This window comes from Triturus cristatus, chromosome 10 (assembly GCF_964204655.1).
Source record: "Triturus cristatus chromosome 10, aTriCri1.1, whole genome shotgun sequence".
In the NCBI taxonomy this organism is placed as follows: Eukaryota; Metazoa; Chordata; class Amphibia; order Caudata; family Salamandridae; genus Triturus; species Triturus cristatus.
Genome location: NC_140593.1, coordinates 1,005,848,353 through 1,005,875,486, shown reverse-complemented (window position 1 = coordinate 1,005,875,486; position 27,134 = coordinate 1,005,848,353). Strand labels below are relative to the sequence as shown.

At 44.4% G+C, this 27,134-nt stretch overlaps 1 protein-coding gene across 1 annotated transcript in view; it reads left to right on the top strand.

The window, feature by feature from the left end:
• Positions 1–27,134, top strand: part of CACNA1H (calcium voltage-gated channel subunit alpha1 H) — a 1,553,446-nt gene that overhangs the window by 1,508,791 nt on the left and 17,521 nt on the right. Inside the window, exons 33-35 of the mRNA XM_085629001.1 lie at positions 4,371–4,508; positions 17,860–18,040; positions 20,171–20,349. Of these exons, the coding sequence (XP_085485127.1) occupies positions 4,371–4,508; positions 17,860–18,040; positions 20,171–20,349 (498 nt within the window). The remainder of the gene's footprint in view (positions 1–4,370; positions 4,509–17,859; positions 18,041–20,170; positions 20,350–27,134) is intronic.

The window sequence follows — 27,134 nt, the reverse complement described above, 5'->3', positions numbered from 1 at the left end:
CTTCAATACTCCTGCCTTACTACTGAAGTTCAGGAGTTAACCAGGAGAACCACAAGAGTAAGTAATAGCGCAATCATTGTGAATCGGCATGGAGTTCCAAGTTAGTTTTTGTTTACATTTTAATGGCAACCCATTGACAACCCAACCCCAGGAAGAACCCATGTTTTAACTACTTTCTGAAAAGTACAACCCCGGAAATTCTGGCACATTTTACACTTTTGTAAATTCCATCCGAAAGCATAGATTTCTACTAAGCAGAATCCTTCGTTTGAGCATCCACATGCAGACTCTTATCCATAAGAGTGGCACCTATATGCACATGAAGTTCTGTGACTCAAGCCCTTCATGTTCACATTTCCCGGCACCCATCTCTATTACAAAAAGTTGCTCACTACGCCTTTATGCTACGGTGAAAAGATCCTTTTTTGAGAAAGTCTACTTAGCTTTGTAAGAGCTTCGCTTTGTTTTTAGCGCAGTACACTTCTAAGGCCTTGACTACAGTCAGCCCAATTAATCAGGGGCGGCTGCTGACATTTGAAAATGGCGGGGCGTAAAAGTGCTGGAGGAGTGCCCCATAACATAACCTGGACGCTAGCTTACCACTTCGGCGCAAAGGTGGGAGATAAAGCTGCCAAGCCAGAACACCCTAAATTAACATCCCAAACATGTGCATTACCGCCAGCTCCCAAAGGCCTAAAGTCGCGTCAAAACGCACTCTGAAACTAGGCATAAAACACACCTTCCCCTCCATGGATTTTCTTCAAAACACTTGCAATCAAAATTAGACCTTCCCAACTTTGATCCCAGCTAAGCAAATCCACTCGGAACCACCTGCAACACCCTACAATCGAACCCCAAAAACATGCAAAACTCACGTTTAACATGGGCTCCTATGGCAGCTCTTTCCCTTCCTCGACTTTGCCAAAAAACACCCTTCCCATCGATCGATTCCTCCCAAACTTCCTGCACACCCATGAATTCCTCCTTCCCACCACTCACAGCAGCCCCGTTCCTGTCGATCAACTGGAACCCCCTAAAAACCACTTCTCCGCCACCCCAACACCGCCCATGGGATAACATCGCACTTCCACTACTTCGATCATCTTCAAACTCACTGGGACACTAGTTCCAGCCATTCCAAAGAATCTCAGCAAGAATTACACAAATCCATCCACTGGAAGGGGTACGACTTTTCACCCAAACACAAGCCCCCCGCAAACCCACAAAAACACCACCATTATGCACGAACCTGAATCGGGCCGGGTACGTCAGAGTTATGGATGTAGGTTATTTTAGAGTGGAGGTTGGTGGAGCATGCATCGTGTTGTGAAGTGTAAATATTGGGATAGGTGGTAGCGCTGAGGATTGGAAGCTGTAGTACGGGGTTGTCGTAAAGGGCGTAGCTATCAGTGGTGCAATCCGTGCGGTCGCTCCGGGTCCCAATACACCCCAAGTGTTGGTGTCTTTACTAGTAAGCGTGGTCCATTTTACATGCTTGCACTAGAGTCCACGGAACACGTGCTACGTCTCTGGCAATCCGAAGTGGCTGGTTTACAATGTCCACAGCCCGGCCGTGGCTCCAGATGTGACGCCTCCCTGAGCCCTAGACTCCGGGAACCCTAGCAAATTTCAACCCTAAACACCACCCAAACCCTACCACCTAACCCTAAACACCACCCCAAACCTACCACCAGCAGCGGGAGAAGTGAATAAAATGAAAGAAAAACTTACCTGACCGCCTCTGCTCCTGGTCCGCCGTCCGCGTTGGCGCCTCTGCCACCTTCAAACTGGAACACCACGTCACGACGTCAGCACTGGTGTGGCAACCCCTCAGCCAATCCTGGCGCTGCTGCAGCGCCAGGATTGGCTGAGGGCACAGCTCACGCTACGCCCGCCGTCTGCCCATTAGGAGACCGAGGGGCTCCTAATGGGCATGTGCAAGGCAGTAAAAACACAAGTACGCATGACTGGGCACGGGCTAAAAATTACTCTCCATGCCCACTCATGCGCACTTGTGCTGCCTTTCCATGGCTTGTCTGACAATGCATGTCAGTCAACATGACGCCGGACCGCCCACGGTCCGACGTCATGCTGACTGACATGCATTGTCAGTTCTCCCCACCCTCGGCGTCTCTGAACTTAAGTAAACTAAGTTCAGAGACACCGAGGAGGGAGCTGCGGGCGCGGGCGGGGGCGGGGTGGCAACGCCCCAATGGACGCACCGCGCCTGCAATTAATTGGGATATGTACTGTAACACGTGTTATTGAACATATCGCAGTTAGCATCTGTGTGATAGGCACCGCACCTCCACATTTTCCCTCAGTAAATCTTCACAGGTAAAACCTGCGGAAAGTTGCCACTGAAAAGTGCATGATCAAAAAATGGGACATCTGGATTTTTGTTATGCCCAATTTCCAGATAATATTCGTAATTTTTGCTGTTTATTGCACCCAATAAACTCCAGCCCCAACAGGTGTGGTGATATATTGGGTGTTAGAAATATTGCACCATTGTGCCATTGCCTGGTACCTTAAATTAGAGGTCTATAAGGCCCTTACAAGTTGTGCCAAATAGAGGGGCATATTATCATGCACGGCGTTAAAATTATCGCTGGTTTAGCGGCAGAAAACTGCTGCTAAAGCGGCGATAATGGGCTTGAAAATATGCCGCAGAGAATTCCAATAGAAGCCCATGTTCTGGTGTCAACATGGGCTTCTATTGGAATTCTCCAAGGCATATTATCAAGCCCATTATCGCCGCTTTAGCGGCAGTTTTCTGCCGCTAAACCAGCGATAATTTTCACGCCGTTTCTTTATAATATGCCCCAGAGTGAGGTATTTGCCAGGGGGTCTCTTAGTAACGTACCTAGTGCTGGATGAGTTACTAATCAGCCACGATACAAAAACACGGTAGCCCTGGGATCAGTGTCCATCTGAGCTCATAAATAACTGCAGTCGTAAGTTTATCCCATCAAAATGGGGAATAAAATGCGATTTTTGTATATTTTTTGTACCTGAAAATGTTCCCCTGGTAAGGTTTGCCAAGTTTAAACTGCAGAAGTTCACCTAGGTAAAATTTTGGGGGATGCAGTTATTACTGCTAAATTGATGATGCCAACCCGTGCAGTGTTTGCAAGGGGATCAGGGAAAATGTACCTCTCATGAGGGCCAGGTGTGGTAAGTACCTCTCATTCTGATTTTTGGAGGAAAATATTAGACATAGCATGCAGAATTGTTATCTAAAATATTGAAATGTGCATACTTTGCCTTTCTTCTGAGCCTTTTAAACTTAAAATGCTGCACATTGACTTGTGACAGTCTCTCTGGGAAAACAGCGGGGGTGATTATTTTCGCACAACTCAGAGGTTTGATCACTGTGCAAATTTCTGTTTGCACAGGGATCGGAATTGAACATGTAGCTTTCAATCAGGATCTATTAATGTTACCGGGAATAGCCATTAGGGACACACATTCAAAATATTTGACTTTGTCATGTTTTCTGCTTTTACAACTCAGCAATCAGAGCCCCTTACTACAGAGAATAATAAATAGACCAAGTTACACCGCTTGCGTTTAGAACACATGCCATTACAACGCGGTTATTACAACGACCGCGTTGTTACATCACAGACCATTACAAAGCAAGTCATTACCACGACTTGCTGTAGGGGGGCGCTGGATGTTGGAATAGTATAATTTACTATTGCAACTTCAGTCTGTGCAACAGTAGGGAAGGTGATGGATTTAAAATCCAACACCTTCTGCCCACTAGAGCAAGTAGTTGTAATGGCTTGCGTTATAATGGCATGCGATGTGTAAACATCGTTGTGAACGATGTTTACCAGAATAATGCACCAGGGGTGGGAGCAGTGCTTAATTTGTAAAATAATAAGTGCCAGTGCCCTTGTTATGAGGCCACAGCAGCTTCCACCATCCATTGCCCCTGCTAGTGCTGCCAATGACAGTACTAACACACCTACTAACAATCACACTCCTACAAGTGTGACAATTCAGACTATTCCATGTCCCCAAAGCTAAAAGAATGGCTTGGGTTGCAGGTATTAGTCATTTTTAATGTGCATTAAATTAATAAACAACTGTTTTTATGCACATCTCTAAACTAGACAAGCAGCACCACCCTGTGGTGTACCTCAAAAGTGCCAGTGTTAAAAATTAAGTGCCATTGCCGAGTACGGGAAACCACTGGCTCAAATTAAGCACTGGGTGGAAGCAGTTGTTTGCTATAGTGGTTCATTTAAGAAAGTAAGCTCATGATTTGGTGTGCTGTGAAGAGCTGCTCCCCATTGAGGCACTCATGGAGGTGTGTCATCTTTCCTTACTGATGTGTTTCTTAATGTTTTGCACTGAAGGGGGCACTGAGCCTGCAGAATGTGTCCTTAGTCATCCCAGAGCCTGAGGAGGGAGTGGCTCTCCCGAAGGAAAGTGCATCAGCCTTCTCCGTGCCTACACTCTACCCGGCCCCGGGGCGCAGGCAACAGGTGATTGAGGTACTGCTGCTTCTGCATTGTAGTGCCTTAGTGTGTGGCCATGAAGCTTTGCTGTGTATGTTATGCACACCTTTAGCAGCTTGTGTTGGTCCCATCACTTTCCTATGCTGTTTACTCTTTTTTGTAACTCAGTGTGCTGTTTTTGCATTTCCCCATAACAGCTCTTTAACAACAACAGTAGTTGTTTGCTGTGTGAATGTGTCCCTACTCATAGTTTTCCCCATCTCCCTGTAGTCACTATTGACTAGAGATCACTCTCTTCAAGCTCATTTCAAGTTGCTCAGAGAGGTATCAACCTGATGCTGACCATGGAATTCCAAAGCATGAGCCACTAGTCCATGGCAAGAGAAAAAGGCAACTCTCTCGCACTTCTAGACCCAGTAGAAGAAATAATGTCTGATTTGCCTAATGTGGCTTAAGTAGAAGAGCCTGTTTGTTTAACAAAATAACCCTTTTACCAACTGGATATCAATTATTATGCTCCAGGTACTAGTAAAGTATGCATGGTGGAAGTTTCGGTGGATATGTTAGCAGCTGCAGAGAGAGTAGAGTGCTCTAGTGGGCCCAAATTTACTAAACCTTTGGACAGAAAGATAGCATCTTTTTACTAACCCAGGTAAATGGCCACATGTGCAGCACTAAATTCATGGTGTTATAAGAGTGCCCATGCAAACTTAGTAAATGTGAGTCCATGTGACAACAATTATGTGAACGGACATGGGTTAACAAAACTACTACATGAAATATATAGAGTGAAGGAGAAGCGTAATGGCTAACTGTATTATATATACTAACAAGGCAAGTGTGAAGTATTTCTTTGCTGTTTATTATAGTGTGTACAATGCCATTGTATATCCTGGTGAGCATTTGATAACAATATATGTGTGGAGAATGGAGAGCAGAGGATTACAACACTGAAAGTGTAAATCACAGGTATCTGAATATAGAGAATTTCAAGGGTACTAAAGTCAAATTCTAGGGTATTGGCAGCATGGGTCACAGGGACACCTACTGTGACAGATAGGTTATTTTAAGGGTATTAAAGTCCATGCATCTTACGAATACACACTGTCGAAAATATGGTGCCCTGATAGTATTAGAGTAACTTCAGAAGCAGTTTACTGGGGATAGATGTAGTAACTCTAGAGAGATAGTACATGAGAATGTACAGCACATCTATTCTATTTAAATATAAATGTGGAACTCAAATTGAAAACAGAATGGACACTGGAATACTTTCCATACACTGCACTAACAGGACATGCATTATGCTTAAGCAGGACGAACTCCCACAAAATGTGTTGAATAGTTAAGCATTACAGAATGGTGTTCAGCATGAAAAAAGGGTGATTCAGCAGATTCATGTGCACATGGCTTGGGGTTAAAACTACCCTTTGGGCATTTCAGCAGTTAGATTGAAAGACCTTCACACATGTTGCACTGAACATTCCATGATGAGAGATGGGTGAGCAAGGTTAGGAATCACCTATGAGCATACTCAAGAATAAAATAACAATTTATGTTATTTTCTGAATATTATTAATGGATGCCGGGTACAGATCAGGAGGTTATGAGTTTCAGACCTTATTTTTGCTAGTGTTATAACTCTGTGACCTGTGGTACTACTATTCAGACCCACAGTGCATGTGATCTGACTCTAAAATAGTACTGATAACATTGTTTTCACACATGTTGTGTATTTACCTTTCCTATAAGACCATACCAGATGGCACAGAAAATGTGTCAAGGGTATGGGAGGTAAATGTCATATGTGGACTGCAGTGTGTATCTATACCACCTATATCTATGACAAAACTATATGGCTTTCAGGAACACACTGTGCTCTGGCTGGGCTACGGGTTAAAGGCATTGCAGAAACATGTGGCAATGAAAAGTGCTTTTGTCTTGTAGCAAAACATGTTTTCTATTCTGAAAGATTCTGACTGCCATATTTGAGACTAATTCTGAAGGCATCATCTCAGTTCAGGGTTCAGGCAGAGCAGCTGTGTTTTCTCGGCCGAGACGTTGAACTGAGACGGTGTCTTTCATATACAAGAACGCCACTGTAGACATGCCAAATTTAAACAGCGTAGCTACCTCTTTTTGGCTCCGATGCAAAGTATGTCAATTGTTCACAGCATACTGGTGGCACCAATTTTCGTTAAGATTTTACTATCTACTTGGACTAATTACCTTAAGGCCTTACATTGATCTATTCTCTAGGGGGTCTTCATTCTACATAAGAATATTTCTGTCCTGAAGATGGTCTACTAGATTTATCACATTACAAGACCAAAACGTCAACCAGTTTAACCTATTTTCATGAACAAAATGATATTGTTATATAGGAATTCTTTACTAAATGTTAAAGAAAAATTTCTATTTGTAAGTAAGTTTTAGAAATGTGTGATCCATATAAGTGATTAGTAGATATTTCTATTTGGAAGATGGTTAATCTCTGTCACTTGTGGATATGTGCATATTGTTTTCTACCCTTCAAATTAATAATTTGATCATAAATCTCCACAACAAAAAGAATACACCAGTTACTGATCCATTTTTTGATTCATTTCACTCTTGATTATATTAATTAATGTATGGTTTAAATTACTTTATTTGATTTCCTAACATTAAAGAAGAAAAGAAAATGAGGCATTTTTATGATAGCATTTGAGGACCCAACTAAACAGGGGTCCATGCTATGTATTTAACATTCCCCAAATCCCCCCATCCTCACCCCCTGTACCTGGTGATTAAAATGGAAAGAAAAGAGGGTAAGATTAGATGCAGAGTGATTCTTTTACAGTGTAGCATTAATGATGGTCAGTATTTGAGAGCTGTGCGTCCTCAGGTAGGCGCAACAAGCAAAGTTATTTAGGGCAGGTGAGCTCTCAAAACTCTAATGTTAATAACGTCAGGAATGGTGCCCATAGTTTGGGAAATGCCGATCCCTGGTAGATAAAGAGAGGTTGATGCGTTCCATCCCTAATAAATATCACATATGATTTAGACAGCCCAAGTGTGTTGGGTTGTGTTCAGTACCCCAGTGGGAGAGAATGTTTTGCAGGGCCGCACACAATGCCACGCCGATTTGTGTACCCCATCGAGTCTTGAGGGGGAAGATAAGAGGATTCAGAAGGCCTAAAATCACGTAGGCTGGAAATCTGGGGATCTCTGGGTCTTAATGAGTGTCAATGTCTGTGAGCACCTGTGCCCAGTATGCCTTAAGTTTCAGGTAATCCCATAAAATGTGTAACAGTGTACCGGGGGAACCACACTGTCACCAGCACTCGGGAATTGGACTGGTTATATTAATGAATCTTGTGTGGTGTGTCGTGCCTTGTAATAGATGGACCCCCATTCTTTAGTTCTGAGTTCCCTGCCAATTTCTGCTTCCCAACGGAGTTGGCTCTTGGATTTGGGAATCTCCATAGGGAAACTGATCAGATGGTATAGGTCCGAGACTAGGCACTTCTCTGAAGACTTCGACAAGAGCCAGCATCCGAAGGGGGTGAGTTGTCGCTCTGCATCGGGTGCATAAAAGGTTGCAGCGCCCAATGTCGGATCTGGGTGTAGTGTCAGCGCTCCGTTTCGGGAAGTGCAAAGTTTGCACGCAGTGCTTCAAAGGGAAGTGGGCCCTCTAGGTCAAATAAGTGGCCTACCAACCTGAAGCCAGCCTGCACCAAGACTTGGATTGAGGGGTCCTGAGAGCCTGGGTGAAAATCTGGGTTGTTGGCTATGGGAGTAAGTGGTGAAGGGAAGGTAGTGAGGCCCCTTTGTGCCGCTAGGCTGTCCCAAACTGTCAATGATGCCTTGGTGATGGGTGAAGGATACAGCGATTTGGGCCTTGCTTGCTTATAGACGGATGGAGTGCTCCATAGTGCCTGGCCCACCAGTGCCCGGTCCATAAATAGCATGTTCTTCTCAGATTCAGCTTGTGACCATTTCACAAAAACCCTCAGTTGGGTTTGCCTGGTAGTAGCGGAAGAGATCAGAGATTCCTAGGCCGCCCTTGTCTGGGGATCAGTATCTGAGGTCCCTACGGAGGCGAGGGTGCTTGTCTACCCATACAAATGTGTTAATTTCTTGCTGTAGGGAATGCAGCGTCACAGGCGGAGGCGAGACCGAGAGCTCCTGGAAAAGAAACAGGACTTTGGGGAGGATCGCCATTTTAAACGCAGAAATGCGTCCTAGCCAGGAAGGGGGGTAAGACCGCCACTGATGTAGAACAGTTTTGATCTGATGAGTTAATTATTGACAGTTTAAAGTTACAGTGTCTGCGATGGTAGATGTTATCTGGAGGCCAAGATATGGGATAGATACCGGGGCCCACTGTAGGGGCAAGTCCTGACGCAAGGCGTTCAATGTCTGTGGCCGGAGGGTGAGATTGAGAGCTTGCGATTTTTGGATATTTATCCTGAAGCCTGACGCTGTTCTGAAAGCCTGCAGCTCAGCTAAAAAAGGGGGGCAGTGAAGTAGAAGGCTCCTCCAAAGAGGCTATGACATCATACGCCTATAGTGTGCGGTTCTCCGCCGAATTAGACTACTTTTATCTGTCAATTGGTGCGTCCTTTCTGGGCCATGGGCTCTATGTACAAAGCAAACAACAGGGGCGACAGTGGACACCCCTGTCTGGTCCCCCTGGCAACTTGTGTATAGAGGTGTAAGAGCAGATGTATTACACCCTGTCACTACGCCTAGAGCAAAAGCTAGTCCCTTAAGCTCTCTTGGGTGGTATTGTACCATAGGTAGGTGAATGGTGTGGGTGACGAGCTAGGCATAGTAATATAGTTCAATACGTGGCATTGAAATTCAAGTCATATAGTGGTGTAAATGACTAAATGGATATTGAGCGGAGGGTTGCCCATTGACACGAACGTTAGCTGTTGGCTGGGAGTAGCTGCTGAGAATCCATCTTTGAAAGCGTTTCCTTATGCCGAAGTGGGTCAGGGTGGCTGCCAGAGAGGACCAGGAGCAAGAGCATTCTTTCTTTGGCATATCTCTGAGCTTGGTCAATTATATGTAAGATCCGTCTTGTATTATCGCTACACTGTCGTTGGGGCACGAATCTGGATTGGTCTGTGTCTATGAGGCTAGGAAGAAGGTCTGTGTTCAGGAGGGAAATGGGACGGTAGGAGAACAATGGGTCCTGTCCTTCCCGGGTTTGGGAATTACTACCATATCTGCTAGGAGCATCGACGAGGAGAGTGGCGTTGTGTCCCCAATCGCATTGAAGAGCCTCACAAGAATTGGGGCAAGACTTTGACTGAAGGTTTTATAAAAAGAGGCTGGGAAGCCGTCCGGTCCCAGAGATTGGTATGGCTTTAGGCTGGAAATACTGGAACTAACTTCTTCTATCTGGATCGGGTGTTCCAGATCTGCAGCCTGCGTGTGGGTCAGAGAGGTAGTAGTGGCACCCTTATGGTAGGCTGGAATCAAGTCCAGCGGGATATCTTGCCAGTGTAGAGGGTCTGGTAGTATTTCCTGAAGTAATCTACAATGTGTGCATCATCTGTCAAATCATTTCCCTCCTTCTCTAGCATCTTTTGGACTCCTGACTCCTGGTTTTGGCCCCGTAACTGGCTTGCCAGAAGACGGCCGGATCAGTCGCCGCCCACGTAGAACCTATGCCAGAGCCGGAGTGCAGCGTATTCAGCCTTATCCATGTCTAGCCCCGCTAGTTGATCTCAGGCCACTTCGAGCTGTCTCCAGATGCGGGTGCCGCTGTTCTTTTGTGTATGTGCTCTAGTTCTGCCACTTGGCGGGACAAACTCTCCCTTTTGTTGCATCGGATCCTGTTGTCTGCTGAAGTTATAGCTATAAACTACCCTCTGACCATTGCCTTCAGAGCGTCCCACAGCATAGAAATCGAGATCTCAGGGGTGTAATTACTTGCCAGGTAGTCCTGTATTGTCTTGGTTATCTGGGCTATGACTTCTGGGCAGTGGAGCAAGGTGTCTCTGAGTCTCCACGTTCCGGGCGGAGGGCTGGACCGTGGCATTGTGAGGGTCACTGTCACTGCAGCGTGGGCAGAAAGCGAGTGGGGCTCAATCTCTGTTGCTTAGACCACCGGGGCTACTTCTTGGGTGCCTAATAGGTAATCGAGGTGTGAGGTTCTCCAAAGATCTACTAAGCCCATATCCCCCAGCCAGTTTTGTCCCGCTGCAGTGAGGGTCCCTTTCTGTCCATGGCGTTGTGCCGATCTGTCCACATTTATTAATTTAGAGGATTTACATGTTTGAGGCCATTAGTTTAGGCACTCATAAATTACATTGTTAAATTTAATTTCACTATATGAAACAATATCCCTTGTAGGCTCTCTTACTTGAAAAAAGAGTGAGCATTTTCCTGCCCTGAGCCATTTTCTGCCTGCAGCCTGTATTCGGTCACATCACTGGGTGTAGCTGACAATTAGGCTGTATGAATTTCTTCCCAGACAGCCACACAATAGAGGGATTAGACATGCCCCAATGGGCCATCTGCTGGCTGAATGGGGGGGGGTAAGAGCTCAAAACGGCCCAATTTACACCTGATTTGCTGGTGCTCTCCCTCCACACAAAGGGCTTAACGACCCTGTATTGTCACTGCAGCCAACTTGAAGCCAGGGCAGGGGAGTCAGGAAGTTTCATACATTTCAAAAAGAACCTTTCCAGAGGCTTCTCACACTTTCCAGAAGAAGGGCATCAAGGTATAAAAATAGAACCTTCAGATTCTATCTTCAGTTCACTACTAGGCCTGCGGTAGGACTATCAGAGTCGGCAGCTGTGCAGCAATGACCTACTGTGCGCTTTGCCAGACTGCTGCTGTACCTGGAAAGACTACTTTGTTGCCTGGATCCTGTTTTGAACCCTCAGAGATCAGCCCTGCTGTTTAGCCCTGCACCCAAGACTACCAGAAGTGATCCAAGGGCTAGTGTGCTAGCCTCCTGTTCAGGGACATAACAGGCTCCCTCCATCTTGAACCCGCACCTGGATCCAGCCTGAGTGATTACTGATCCCCCCCCAAGAGATGTCCCATCAGTCCTGGACCTTTGGTTGTGGTGCTAAACGTGTACAGATGGCCATTTTCCCAAACTGCATATGTTATCAAAATTTGACCAAAAACTCTTCTGAAAACTAGGAGGAGGCTGGGACCAACATGCTCGCCTATGCGCCCAAGGTGCATCGCCGGTCAGATTGACTTTGCAGCTTCTCCTTCTACTTTCTTCTCTGCAGCAGTAAAAAATCAGTTTCAACGGTCCTTCGGCAAATGGGTATCCGACTGCCTGGAACTGTCCCTGGCTACAGCCTTCTGCTTTGTCCCGCTGGAGTTTTTCAATTTCCATTTCAGTGAATAAGTCCATACATAGAAATTTTCTCTGCGGCTTAGTCCCAAGGCTATTTGACGACGATGCTCCATCCTCAGACACTTCCTACAGACTCACACATCAGAACCTTACATTTTCGGACAATTTTTCTTCTCAAATGTTTCGAAGTCCGAAGGTAATCACTGAGGAGGCCCAATCTACTTCTTGTATCCAAACCACGCTCCATCACAGTCAGCCTAAACTTTCAACTTTGACCCGGTCATGCGTGACAAGATATTCGCAGATGGTGTTTTGATCCTTTTGACGCTATCTTGAACCTTAGCCCCTTCGCTGTGTGGCAAATTCCGCTGCGGTGCGAGAGGGGGCTGGGTTGGGCGTAGCGCTCCCATACTCAGGACGGCCCTCGGCCGTCATAAATCACTGTGGACGTGTGCTTATGACGGCCGGGAGCCACTCGAACTCCGCCCACTGATTAATTCTCTCGCACAGGTGGGGAATTAATACTGTGTGGATGGAGCGGCAAAGTTCGTACGGCTCCCGGCCGTCATGAGCACTCAAGGAGTTAAACTTTAAAAATTCATAACTACGGTTCTCCTGATTGGATTTTTGTCATTTTGGTGTCAAATAATTTATTAAAATGCGCTCTGTTGTTCTAACTTGGTTTGAGATTTTTAGTGTGATGTATTCGCTTTCTTACCTTTTGTGTGCTGCATAAATACTTTGCACAATGCCTCCAAGTTAAGCCTGACTGCTTTTTGTGCCAGGCTACCCAGGTTTAAGCAGAGGTTAATATAGTGACTTTTTGTGGTGCACACTGCAAATCATTGTGGCTGTTGGTTGGCCACGCCTCACTCCCAAGTCAACCAACAACCCAATGTCTCACAACTGTTTAAAGAATACCATTGATATACAGAATTATAAATGGGTAAATGTAATTAGCAGGAGTTCTGAGTGACATCAAATAGACAATGATATTTACATTTACTCATCTATAGTTTTATGTTATGCTTGGCCCCCAAAATCTGCTCTCCTTGTGGTCAATTGCTGTGCAGGGGCGGAGGAGAAATGGGGTACAAATGGAAAAATAACATATCTGGCCTCATGCCACCCACCTTATCACCCTCTCTGCCTCCCTTTCTTGTTTCCTCCAGAAGATGTAGTCTCTTATTGGAGGGGTGAGCCAATACTGCATTGGCAGTCTCTGAGAGAACCCCGAGAGAACATCCTGAAATTCAGAACTGAAGAAATGTGCATTACGCCGGCACATCAGTGTAAAACGCGCTTTGTTTCTCGCTGCTGTGGCATAATTACAGTGAATGACACTACTCACGTTAGAAGACAGCTATGGCACCCACGTATATCAACAGTGTTTTAAGTGTACATTTTGAGAGTATTTTAATCATGCTTTTACACTTAATATGTATTAGATATTGTGTGTTATTCCATGCCATAGAATGATATCACATATACATTTTGTAGCCCAAAAATAAAGTATCTACTTAAATAAATAACTCTCCACAGAGTCAAAACGCACAGCCACCATTCATTCAGGAAATGGGAAGGGATGTTTTACTCTCCGCATCAATACAGTGTTCTGCTACTGGACTGCTCACTATCTCCTAATAACAAGAACATCTGTGGTGGTTCTCCTGTAATTTGGCCTCTCCTCGCTGTGGCATCCTCTTCTCCGTCAGCTCATTCCCCATTGCCTGAGGAAGCTTTGCGCACAGTAACTTCCATCCCTCTGCTCCATAGTGTCACAATTAACATTTAACAATGAAGTACATTGATTCTTATTTGATTATCTTTTGTGCTGTGCCTCAGCATGGCTAATTCTGACCTTGAATGGTTAGCCAGGTCTGTGGCCCCCTAGGCCACCTTTTCAATTTGTGGAATAGGTGCAAAGCAGTAATGAAAACAATAATATAAGTCATGTATTTATTGCATGACTTCGTTAGAAAGCGAAAACACATCAGAAACATTATTTACAATTGTTTTTCATTTTCTGTTTGTTGAAAAATTCCATTTAAACAAAATACAGCCACCCGGTTCACACAAAATGAAATAATAAAGAAGTTTAATGGAGATGTCGCTAGTAGGGATGTGATAAATGGCCTCAGGACAGTGACAAGGTGCGAAGGAACAGACATCTGCATAATGGCCGACAATTTCTGCCAGTTTTTATGATGTCCCTTTCAACCCCTCAGTCAAAACAGTCCCTTATTGATATCTACCTATCCATAATTTTATATGTTGTGTACAGCTTCCAAAGGAAGCTATACATGAGAACACTGGGTCCACAGTCTGCTAATTCAAAGTTGTTGCATCATACCTGAGGGACACTGTGTGATGGCAGGTGATAGGTCATTTTCTCCACCTTTCTTCACTTTCCCCACTGCTCTACATAGTCGACAAACACTTGGAAATCACATTTATGACTCTGGTCCAACCTACTGCCATGCTTCCCAATGATAGTGCAGATGGTCACAGATGACAGAATTTAAGGGCTCGCCTTCAGACAGTTTTTAGCTGTCTATTGTTGTAGATCTATTGAGGACAATACCAATAAGTATAAAGGGATTTGTGTCAGCCCATTGTTTACCATTAGTTGGCTTTCTTGTCAGGCTCATTTAAAGCTTCTAAATCTATAGCTTTGATTCTGCTTTTGTTCGTCCATCCCCTTGAGCTTAACTTTTTCACCATCCATTTGTTTGAATGATTTGTATTTTGTTGCATTCAGTGAACTCCTTCTTTCTTTCATATCTCCATGGAAGTGCATGTGTTTTGTTGGTCTTTACCTTATGTTTTGGTCCCCTATTAAAATAACCTCCCCCACTTGCTCCCTGGGTTGTTCCCTCCTCCCCTTTCCAAGCTTGACTTTTGCTTCTCCCATACGCCCCTCTCTGTTTTTTAATTTTACTTTTTAATATTTATAATCTTTTTCCTCCGGCCTCAAGGAATGGGTTGAATCCATCATCGTTCTTTAGCTCACTTAGCCACCTCAGTTCAATATTAGGAGTTAGCCACACTCTCCTGGCCCATATGTCAAAACACCCAAAAGAATCAAATATCCTCTCGCTTGCCACTGGGGTAGGATGCTTTAGTCCGCAGGGGAGCAGAAACACTGTTGAGTTTTCAGGGATGAGTGTGGGGCCTGGTGTTAGGATGTGCAAGACTCACCCTATTATTTTATTAAAATATATATGTTACTGGCTTACAGTGAGATTTATACATCCTCAGGGACAAATTAGGGGCACATCTCCTGTTTTCCCCTGGGAGAAAGATCAGTTTGTTCCTATTGAGGTGGGGTGGGTGTGGCTAATGCCAGAGTGCAACACCCACACAACTTTATTTCGCCACTAAGGCAAAACCCCTGGTGTCGGGTGGATCCTCCCGAAATTTCCCTGGCATCAAGTGGGCTTTCTGACCCCCCACCCCCAGGTAACTACCCTATCTACCCCCAGGGGGCAGAAATACTTTGTCCCATTTAGTTGGGGTGGGGACATAGCCATGCTCAAGGTGGGCAGCCCCACCCCTATATTATTTTGTAAAAAATCTTTCCCTGGCATCTAGTGGGCTTGCTACGCTGCCAGGGCAGATAGGGGGTAATCACCCCTTCTGCTCCCCCGGGGGGAGGGCAGAAAGACTGTTAGCCCATTTTCTTGGGGTTGAGGCATGGCCATGCCCATGCTGTGCAGCCACCATTCCTATATTTTTATAAAAACTAAATCCCTGGTGTCTAGTGCGCTTTATTCCAACAGGGACTGATGAGGGGTAATTACTCTATTTGGCCCACAGTGGGGAAGAAAGAGTTTTACCCCATTTAGTTGGGGCAAATCGTGGGTAATTAACCCATCTGCCCCCCAGGGCGGAGAGACTGTTTCCCCATTTACTTGAGGTGAGGACATGGCCATGCCAAGGCTGGGTAGCCCCCAACCCTACACTTAAAGAAAATTCCCTGCTGTGTAGTGGGTTTTCTGCTCCCTCGGGGGGCAGATCAGGGGTAATTGCACCCCTAGGGGCAGAAAGACTGAAATATTTGGATGCTATGAGCAGGGCCGTCTTAACAGCATTACAGGCAAAGCAGTGCACAGGGCCCTGCCTACACAACCACTCACAGGAATAAAAATGTTTAACAGAAAATTAGTGCCAAATTCTGGTCTGCAGGAGGCCCCTATGCTTGTGGGGCCCCTGGGCAACTGCCAAGCGTGCCTATGGGTTAAGACGTCACAAGCCATGGGGGAGCTCGAGCCCTTGCCTAAGGTGCCGCTCCCCCTATCCACGGCGGGTAGTAGGTGGCTCCCTGCTTGGGAATTGCTCTCCTGTGGTGATCCCCAAGCAGGGATGCGCTGGGCAGAGGTACCATTGGAAAGGGGATTTTCTCCCCTTTCCATTGATAACTTTCCCAAAAGAATCAGTGCTGAGGAGGCTGAGATGTGCCTCGAGCACTGATTGAATGAAAGTAAAACAAGCCCATCGGCTTGTTTTACGTTCACTTTTACTGCAATGACATCAGTGCGCCCTGCGCGCCAATCGTCCCTGCAGGAAGAAAAAAAAAACTCAGGCTGCTCCAGAAGCTCTTCCAGAACAGCCCATGGAGTAAATAAAATAAAGGTGTCCCTCTGGTGCAGAGCATCAGAGAAACCTTTATTTACCTCCCCAGTGTTGGCTAGTTGCCGACACCTGCACTGGAGAGGTAGTGTGACCATCATTCATTGGCCAATGGCCGCACTGAAGAGGAGACAGCTGAGATGTGGCAATCAGTGTCAGAGAAAGGGATAGTGGAAAGACATGGAAGTTAGAGGCAAATCCAGGTGCTTCTGGTTTTCTACCGCAATATTGTGTTTTAAATATCTTTCTACATAAATCTTGTAGCCAGAATAGTGACTTATGGACTATCGCAAACGGAATCATATAAAGGTAAGTATAGATTTACTATTCTTAACTCCACATTTACATACCTTAGTGATAAGCATACTGTCTCGATACGAAGACGTGGAGTTAATAATAGTAAATATACACTTACCTTTAGAAAGATATATCTTCAATTTACGTTGCTGTGTGTTTAAAAATAGTAAACCTATACTTATCAATATAAATATAGATCTTTAAAGTACATTGCTGTAGATTTAAGAATCTATACTTACGTAAATTAAGTTACGTCTTCAAGTACATTGTTATGTAGTTAAGAACAGTAAATCTATAGTCACTTGTATATACTTAGCTTCACAATGTCATGTAGTCATTATTTGGGCTACCATATTTTTGTAGAATTATGTTTTTGTACTTGATATGGTGACATACAGCCATCTCGTGTATATTCTTGTAGATCGTGGCTCCCACCTTCACCACCTGTGTGATATTCCACACCAAATTACGAGGGACAGGAGGGGCTGGTTGAGTGTTAGAGGAGCTTTAGCATCTTTCATGCATACATTATCACTTTGACCATCGTTTTTAAGAAATTTAGATCTCTTGTTGCTTTTTTCAATGATTGATAACCTACTATGAGTAGGAAAGGGCCTACTTGCACTTACATGTCTCATGTGCACTATATATGTTTTCTACAGTGACCACATACACTTTCTACTGGATGTTGGTAGTATGAGAAAGCCTTTAAACTTCAGTGAAGGAGTCTCCTTGGTTTCCTATAAGACCCCCTTTTTCAACAGAAGCGTCTGTATATAAGACCAGTAGAACACAATGGAGTATTGCTGAAAGCGACAGGAGTTTTATCCTGTATGGGAAAACGAAGAGGGATCACAAAAATCTCAAAATAAAATCTTTCTGTAGCTGCCACTTTGATATAACTGGAAACAGGCGCATTTGTGGGAATCAACCAGTTGTCCTAGAGAGTTGGATTTTGGTCATTTCTGTGCTACGCCAGGAGCACTGTGCAGCCAGTTCAGTGCTGTGGTGGAGTTTGGTTCTAAATAAAGTTCTGAAGCTAACCCGGGCTGCTGATGTTGTCCATCCATGGCCAGGATGTTAAATTTTAGGCAAGATGATGGTTTAACTAACTGCAATGCCATTTTCGATCCTCAGGGTGATGGAATCTATATGAGGGATGCGAAGGGACCACAGAACCTGCTGACAGTGCGCAAGATCTCGGTCTCTAGGATGCACTCACTGCCTAATGACAGCTATATGTTCCGTCCTGTGATGCCGGCTAAAGCTCCGTACCCCCTACACGAGGTGGAGACCTACGAGGAAGCATCACCCACAGGTAGGAGAGGAAGCATGGTTGAGATTGTCACCCCATCATCAGCAGAGGGTTCAACCTAATGTTAAATGTTTGACTTGTGAACTTCATGAGAAGGCATCGGTGTTTACAGCTGAAGCATTCTTTTGTGTACCCCAAGACAACTTGCCATGTGAATATATGAAAGCTCCACAAATCTCCTGATATTCAAGGGATGGTTCTGTAGGTTGAAAGATGAATACCCAGGGCCTCATTAGAAGATGGTAATTCTGATTAATGGGAGTTACCAGACCCATTGGGATTACATGCCAAGCGAGAACACCATGGCTCAAGAGTGTTCAACCTGGACACTTTGTCTGCTTAAAGCAGGTGTAATGTCCATGTGAAAGAGCGGGAAGTGAAATCGAGGACACCCACGAGATTTTCTCTTTAATTCTTCATTTCACAGGAAAGTGTCAAGGATCAACTTGTGTTCCCTCCCTGGGATTTACCAATAGGTTCCACCCATCCAAGCTACCTTGTTTTCTGGCCCACTAATAATGGGGCCCTATTCGGCATTCTGGAAAAAATACAATAGCTTGACACAGTAATGAGAGCGGAAATATTGAATGCAATTAAAGTGACACAGCGAGGCAGAGGACTAAGAATGTGGAGTTACAGTTTTCTATTTGTAGGAGAGTTCTTGTACCGATAAAAGTTTTTTTTTAAGGTGTTTTTTATGAAGTAGTTATTACACATTTACTTTGCCTTAATTGCTAAATGTTAGCTTTATAGTATTAATCAGCATTGTCTTCACTGGATCATTTTGCACCATCGCTGTCAGTATTGAATGGATGGGAACAAGCTACACTCTTTTTTATTGGATAATATCTTTGTGTCTCAGACATCAGAATCTTGTAATTTACAGTACACTCTAGCAACGTATCACTGGTTTGCCTATGAAAACTTCAATTTAATTTATAAATTCTAGGAATCTTATTTCATTATCTAGTGAAATATGACTAGCACCAATAAACGAGGTTCAAAATTGCATGGATTACCACGTCTTATTAAACTAACAATATATTTTCCCAGAACAGAAAGTTCTAAAATGGGCATGGTGGAATGTCTGATAGACAGAGTGGTGATTTGGGGCATAGGTGTCCAATGTAGGTCCAGATTTATTGCAGATTTTCCATATAAGAAAAAATTACAAACAAAGAATCTAGATGGAAATAAATTAAATGATTAGTCTTATCCTGAAACACTCTCATTCATTTGCCCTGCCTAGACATTTATTGGTCACCTCCGATTTAAGGGAAAGAAAACATTTCATTATAATCATTGGATAAGATATCATAATAAATGTATCCTCTCTCAATGTATACCTGTACTTTTATTTATATACTACACATACAAATAATTCTATATAAATGAAAACAAGTTAGAAGGATTTGATTGAAGAACCAATGAGGCCTTCTTCCGGATCCCTTAGTAGATTTTGTGATAGGTATCCTTGTTGCCCATCAGAATACCTCATTGACTTGGGTCCTTTCAGAAGGGGCTTGGGATGTTGTCATAAAAATTGATAAGTGGATCATTTCTAAGTCTCAGAAGTGGAGCCACAAGGTGTTGCCAAAGAAACACCACAATTATGTTAATTTACACTCTACAAAATTCTACATCGTGGTGTACGATAGCTCATTACTCCTACCCTTTACTAAACTAGCTTAAGTTATATAATGTAGCTGTGCTGTCAATGTTAGGCCCTTACACTTCTTAGGTGGAGATGTGAGCTCTTGTACTAGAACTAGCATGACCTAAGAGCAGAAGACAATGCTGAGTATCATCATCTTCTCATTTCAATGTTTCACTTTCAAATAACAGTTCAACACTGGCTGAAGGGTGATGACTAGCAGGTTTCATTGCAGGTTTCATTGCAGCCTGTCTTAGACCTTATAGCTGGCTAAGCCCAAAATCTCTTGTGATATGAATATTTGCTATGAAAATAATTGTAATCTGGTTATTGTGCAAAGCGCCTCAAAAGCCTTTTGGCCCATATAAAAGTGCAAAAAAACAAGTATAATTTCAGTAAAAGGTATCATTCAAATGCTATGCTCAGATAAATAGGTTTTTGTAAGTGATATGTTTGAACAATGCATTTTTTATTTCTAGGCTCGGTGGCCTCTGTTCATTCCCAGACCGGTGAAACAGGGTCACTGCTTTGTGTTCCAATGGAGCGTCTACCTCTAGTCGCCGTGTCATGCCACCATGAACCTCCTGACCTGCCCAAGATCCCAGCCCCGCTACCCGTCTCCAGGTCCCCCAGCCTCAACAGGTTTCTCCAAAGACAGGTAATAATTGAGGACTGTGTTATAATCTAGTACGTGATTAATGCATCCTCTCTGTTGTGCCCTTTGCCTTGCTGCTCAGTCTATGTGATGTCTTCAGAATGTTGAGAGTGTTTGAGTGGAAAAAGGAATCAGTTGGTGTGGAAGGGCTGAGAAGCAAGGAGACTGCTCCTGGTGAGCCATTGTATCCTATCTGAAGAATAAAGCTATGATCCTGAACTACATCACTGGACGACGTATCTTTCTTTTCCCTGCAACACTTTTCCCTGCATCCTCGTTGCCAGTATTAAAACGAGGAAAGATGCGCAGGCATGTCTTGCAAGTAAAGGTAGTAGATTTATTCTTGTAGTTACATCACAGGTTCTGAGATACAGGAAGATGTTCTGATCCATAAAAGTACCCCACCAGGAGCAGCCTCCTCGCTGCTCAGCCCTTCCACACCAACTGATTCTCCCTTCAATCCAAACCCACTGAACATTCTATATGACCTCATCATAGGCTGAGCAGCAAGGCAGAGAACTACTGTAGGGAGAGTGCATTGGGTAATTAGTACATCACAACACACACCAAGGCGGAGAACACAAACTCAGACAACAGCGATCCTTTACATCATATTTAGCCCTCCATCATGCATGCTATCGTGAAATTTTATTTTAAAAATCTATAAGATTTCAATGTTACTTGAATTTTAGACAAACAGTGATCTAACTGATGGATGGTAATATCATCTGCTTTTGATCTACTACAGGAAAACAAATAAAGTTGCAATAACGGTGCTAAATAACAGATACCATCAGTACTTTATTTTAGAATTATCAATCCCTTACACATTATGTTGTCATCCATAAAATAAATATTTTTCTGCATTAATTAAGTGATCTTCTTGATGGCGTCAAGGGAAAAAGCAGAAACATACTTTAACTCAACATGCAGCCAAATTCTTCATGTTCAAATGCCTCCATCTTTCTCTTTGTGTTTTTATGGTATTCTTTTTAAACCAGGTTTTGCAATATTTTTTCATTTTTCCTAATCTGCGTGCATCCAATAAATATGTAATGTTTGTTAGTTTTGTACTCCATCATCCTTAGTTTCACTCTAGTTTTTTTTGTGCTTTTTTTTAATTGGCGCATCTGCAAACAAGTGTGGCTAAAATCATCCTGGTCTCGACTAATTGAAACATAATCTACTGACAAACAGACGTGCATGCATACTAATCAGAATGTTCCCACACGTTCCAAAACGACCCTGTCTCTGGTCCTTATGCTCAGTGCTGATGGACTTTCCTCCAGTGTACATTGATGATGAAATTATCCAGCATAATCAGATCTCTTTATTGTGACAAAATATCCCGATCCCTATGCCTGATTTATTATAACAAATTACTATAATCACGTGGTTATTATAAATAAAAACCGGATGCGGTTTGCGGGCAAAAAATACCACATTGCCAGGTCACTGTGAAATACACAATGGTGACAACGTTGGGTTTGTGATCCAAAACAACAAGTATGCACAGGCTGTGAAGAAGCACACTTCCCAATCAGTCCAAGCAGCAATCATCAAATAAAAAACTTTGAGATTTGTGGTAAGAATATGAATCAAATTCTTTACTTCTCAACTGTGTGAGCGCGTCCATGTCTCACTCCTCCCAAGAGACAACAGTGAAAAAGACCAAACTAAGTGAATTGGGAAGACCTAGTGAAGTATTATTGCAATACAAAATGTCTAGAAGAGCACAGAAAATCTAATATAGATGATTTTGGTGAAATAAACCGAGTATTGTGCATTGTTGACGTCAATTTGCTTGCAAAACAATTGTCTTCATTACAGTAATATGGTGTCAACCCAGGTGCATGGTATTTTTCCTGAGGAAAACATAAAAGTGATGGGTGAAATGCTTGCAAAAAATTCTCAGCCACTTGGACCACATTCAAATCCATCATTTTCCCCCCACTATGTAAGTCAAGACTGAGACCAGCTGTATGCAAATCAATCTTGGTTCGGTCCCGCAGAGGCAGTCCAGCACAAACTGTCAAGTCAGACCCTCTCTGAAAAGGAACAAAGGCACCCTCAGATTGATTTTGACCTATTAGGTTTCATCAGTGAGGTATAGGTTGAGTCCTATATCAGATTGACCACAGGACCCATTTCTGGGTATCCCCACGCACCCGTCTCACTTACACTGTGGAAAACACAAAAGTGTTATAGAATATTTGCCAACAAATCTTAGCCACAGTTTACATTCCAGCCCATCACTTTTTGGCAACTATGTACAGTGTTTTTCCTCCATTGGGCAGTAAGGATAAGTTACTTACCTGTAATCCTAGTTCTCTTCCAGGGGTATCCTCATCAAAGTCATAAGCACTGAATATTCCCGCCCATGTGCGGGGACCCTGGAAATAATAAAATTATATATGAAAAACACATATATATACAGCTCTGTATATGTATAAACATATATTATTTTTTCCAAGCAAATGCAGCCCCCATAGTAGGCTAGACAATGTAGATATAAATATCCAATAACACACCATAGGTATAATAATACACCTAAATCTTTCTTTTTTTTTTTTTTTTTTTTTTTAATGAGTTAAAAACTCATGAGAAAGAAAAGAAAACACTGTGCAAAACACAGATCCATAAAACATCGTTAGCCTGCAGGCTGCATTGCAATACAATACCATAGAGACTGAAAAGCCTTGTACAGGTAAAAACTTGCACCATGCCTTTAAGGCAGCCCTGATTCCAATATCCCATCATGCCTCAGGGGTGACAGTTGGGTCAGTTGTTCTTTGCGGGACCGTAGTCCTAAACTCAAAGATATACTTCTTCCATATTTAATAATACAGTCCTCTCATTTGCCTGGGGAGGCGGGTGGGTTGCTTATGACTTTGATGAGGATACCCCTGGAAGAGAACTAGGATTGCAGGTAAGTAACTTATCCTTCTCTTCCAGGGGATCCTCATCAATAGTCATAAGCACTGAATAGAATAGCAAGCCCATCTTCCACCGCAGGCAAATGAGAACTGCACTATACATTGAAGATAACAACCGAAATAATCAGTTGTTGAACAGATTCCTCAAGGAGGCTTGCCCTACTTGAGTTTCTGCTCTGGTGTCCGAGTCCAGACAATAATGTCTCGTGAATGTATGGACAGATCTCCAAGTAGCTGCTGTACAGATCTCGGAGAGTGGGACATTATTGAGAAACGCAGCAGTAGCCGCTTTCCCTCGTGTGGAATGTGCCTTAGGTAGAGGCCACAACGGTTTCTGAGCTAATTGGTAAGCTAATTTAATGCTTGACACAATCCATCTGGCAATGGAACGTTTAGATGCTGCAAAACCTGTGCGGACAGCACCATAGTTCACAAACAGTTGGTCAGACTTTCTGACAGCCTTAGTTCTATCTAAGTAAAATTTGAGAACTCGTTTAACATCCAAAGAATGCAACGCCCTCTCAGCTGGCGAGGAGGGATTGGGAAAGAAAGTTGGTAGTGAGATAGACTGATTCACATGAAAATCGGACACCACCTTAGGTAAAAATAAAGGATGAGTTCTCATCACCACCCTATTAAGATGAAAAACTGTATAGGGTTCTTTTGAGCAGAGGGCCTGTATTTCACTCACCCTACGTGCTGAGGTGATAGCTACCAAGAAGGCTGCTTTCCACGTAAGGTGCTGTAATGTAGCTTTATGTATGGGTTCGAAAGGTGGACTCATAAGCTTTGAAAGAACCAGATTCAGCTCCCAAGGAGGCGAGGGAGGCCTCACTGGGGGGTAAACCTTCTTGAGTCCCTGCAAAAAATCTTTTACCACTTGAATCTTAAAGAATGATTGTTGAGAGGGAGAGCGCCTATAGGCCGTAATGGCCGCCAGGTGCACTTTGATGGAGGAGAATTTTAACCCCACCCTGGCTAAGTGAAGCAAATAGGGTAATATCACTTCTTCTTGACATTTAGTAGGATTATGATGATTTTGAATACACCAACAATAAAATCTCTTCCACTTACAGAAGTATGAGTGTCTTGTAGAAGGCCTCCTAGCTTCCTTCAATATGGTCATACATTCCTGGGGAAGGTTTAAATGGCCATACTGGAGGACTTCAGGAGCCATGCTGTTAAGCTCAGCGAGGGAAAGTTGGGATGGTAAATCCTCCCCTGCATCTTGGTTAGCAAGTCCGGCCTGCATGGCAGACGCTTGTGCGGCTGGATCGATAGGTGAAGGAGATCTGGGTACCACCACTGCCTCGGCCAGTCCGGTGCTACTAGGATCATCTTGGTGGTCGAGCGTTGCAGCTTGGTCACCACTTTCGGGATTAGAGGGAGAGGAGGAAAGGCGTACACAAATGTCATTGACCAGTCGATCAAAAGGGCATTCCCCAGAGACCCTGGTCGATAGTACCTTGAGGCGAAGCCTCGGCATTTTGTGTTGTTTTCGTCCGCGAAGAGGTCTACCTGCGGACGGCCCCTCTCCTCGAAAATGTCCTCTAGCACTTCGTCGTTGAGAACCCAGTCCTCTGGGTCTTGAAAATGTCGACTGAGTGAGTCCGCTTGAACGTTGAGCTCGCCTGGCAGGTGCACCGCCGTTATGGAAATGTTCCTTGCCAGGATCCATTGCCACAGGGATTGAGCCTCCAGCGAGAGCGTCCTGGAACGAGTACCTCCCTGCTTGTTCAGGTAGTACATTGTGGTGGTATTGTCCGCTTGTACTAAAATGGAACTCGTCCTGATTGAGGGCAGGAACGCTTTGAGGGCTAGGTGAACTGCCCTGAGCTCCAGCATGTTGATGTGATACAGCTGTTCGCTGCTGGACCAAAGCCCCTGAGTCTGCAGGGATCCCAAGTGTGCACCCCAACCCTGCAGCGATGCATTGGTGATCAACGTCTGTGATGGGGGTTCTTGATAAAAAGGAATCCCCACCTGAAGATTGAGTGGTTTTAACCACCACTTGATTGACTGCCTGGCCGCTGATGAAAGACATACTTTTTCCTCCCACAGGGAATTCTTTTGGTTCCGTTTGTCCTCCAGATCTTGTTGGAGAGGACGCATCCGCAATCTGGCATTGGGCACTAGGAATATGCAAGATGCCATGGCCCCTAGCAGAGATGATATCTGCCGCGCTGTAGACAGACTGTTGGCTATAATCTCCCTGCCTTTTTGGGCAAGGGATAATCGTCTCTCCTCCGAAGGAAACACTTTTCCTACTGCGGAGTCTATAATTGCTCCTAGGTAGTGAATCCTCTGCGTTGGTGTGAAGGTGGATTTCTTGTAGTTCACCCTGAGTCCCAATCGATGGCACAAATTCAGGCAGCGTGTCAGCTGTGAGTTTACATTCTGAGGCGATGGACCTTTGAGTAACCAATCGTCTAGATAGGAATAGACGAAGACTCCTGGGCGCCTCAGTGCAGCCGCTACTACCGCCATACATTTTGTAAACACTCGAGGAGCTGATTTCAGGCCAAATGGTAGAACCTTGAATTGTTAGTGAGAGGTCCCCACTACGAATCTTAGACATTTCCGATGACTCTGGAAGATGGGAACATGAAAGTACGCGTCTTGCAGGTCCAGCGAGCACATCCAATCGCCTCGACGGAGATGTGGATATATTTGGTGAAGCGCAAGCATGCAAAACTTTTCCCTTCTGATATGCTTGTTGAGTGTTCGTAAGTCCAAGATGGGCCGGAACTCTGCTTTTGTATTTCTTTTTTGAATTAGAAAATATCTGGAGTAGACTCCTTTCCCTCTCTGCGCCCTGGGAACTCTTTCTATTGCTGATTTGAGCAGAGGGGTCGCCACTTCTTCTCTTAGCATCTTGAGTTGCTGAGATGAATGTACAGTGTGGATCGAGGGAGGGGGACTCCGGAATCGAAGCGAGTATCCATGTCGCAGTATATTTAGAACCCACTTGTCTTTGGTTATGGATTGCCACTCTCGAAGATGTTGTGCAGTACTTCCTCCCACCGGAGCAGTGGACGGCATTGGAGGAAGCGATCGCTCATTGCTTTCCTTGAGCCTTGTTTCCGCCGCTGGATTGGCGGTTATTTCCACGTCCCCTAGATGATCTGCGGGACTGAAATTGCTGCTTTTTCTGCCCTTGCTGGTCTTGATTTTTCTGCCAGTGAGGGGTTTGAACCCTCTGTTGGTAGCTACACCTGTCGGTTCCCCTACGACGATGGAATTCTTTTCGTTTCTCTAGCCCCACGGCTTTCATGGTCTCGAGCTCTGATTTCATGTGAGCCATCTCGTCATCCGTATGTGAACCGAAAAGCGAGCTCCCAGAGAAAGGCAGATTCAAAATTCTTGCTTGTGCTTCAGGCTTCAGAGCCGTTAGCCATAGCCAAGATGATCTTCTGGCGGAAATCCCATGAGCATAAGAGTGCGCTGCCAGCGTTGCTCCATCCGCTGCTGCACTTATCACCTGATTTGAGACTAGACTGCCCTCTTGCAGTATCTCCTCAAAGTCCTTTCTATCTTCAGGAGGAACTTTTTCTATAAATCTTTGAAGAGAGTCCCAGAGTGATCTGTCGTAGCGCCCCAGAAGCGCTGAGGCACTGGCCACTTTTATGCTGGAGGCCGCCGACCCACATACTCTTCTCCCCCAAGAGTCTTGTGTCTTGCTTTCCTTATTCGGCGGCACTGTGGATGACAAAGCCACTGAGTGAGTTTTTCGGGCTGCAGCAGTGATCACAGAGTCCGGTGGAGGGTCCGCCTTGAGAAAAAGAGGATCCTCCGGGGCTGGACGATATTTTTTAAGTATTCGTGCCGGAGCTGATTTGATGGTAGCCGGCG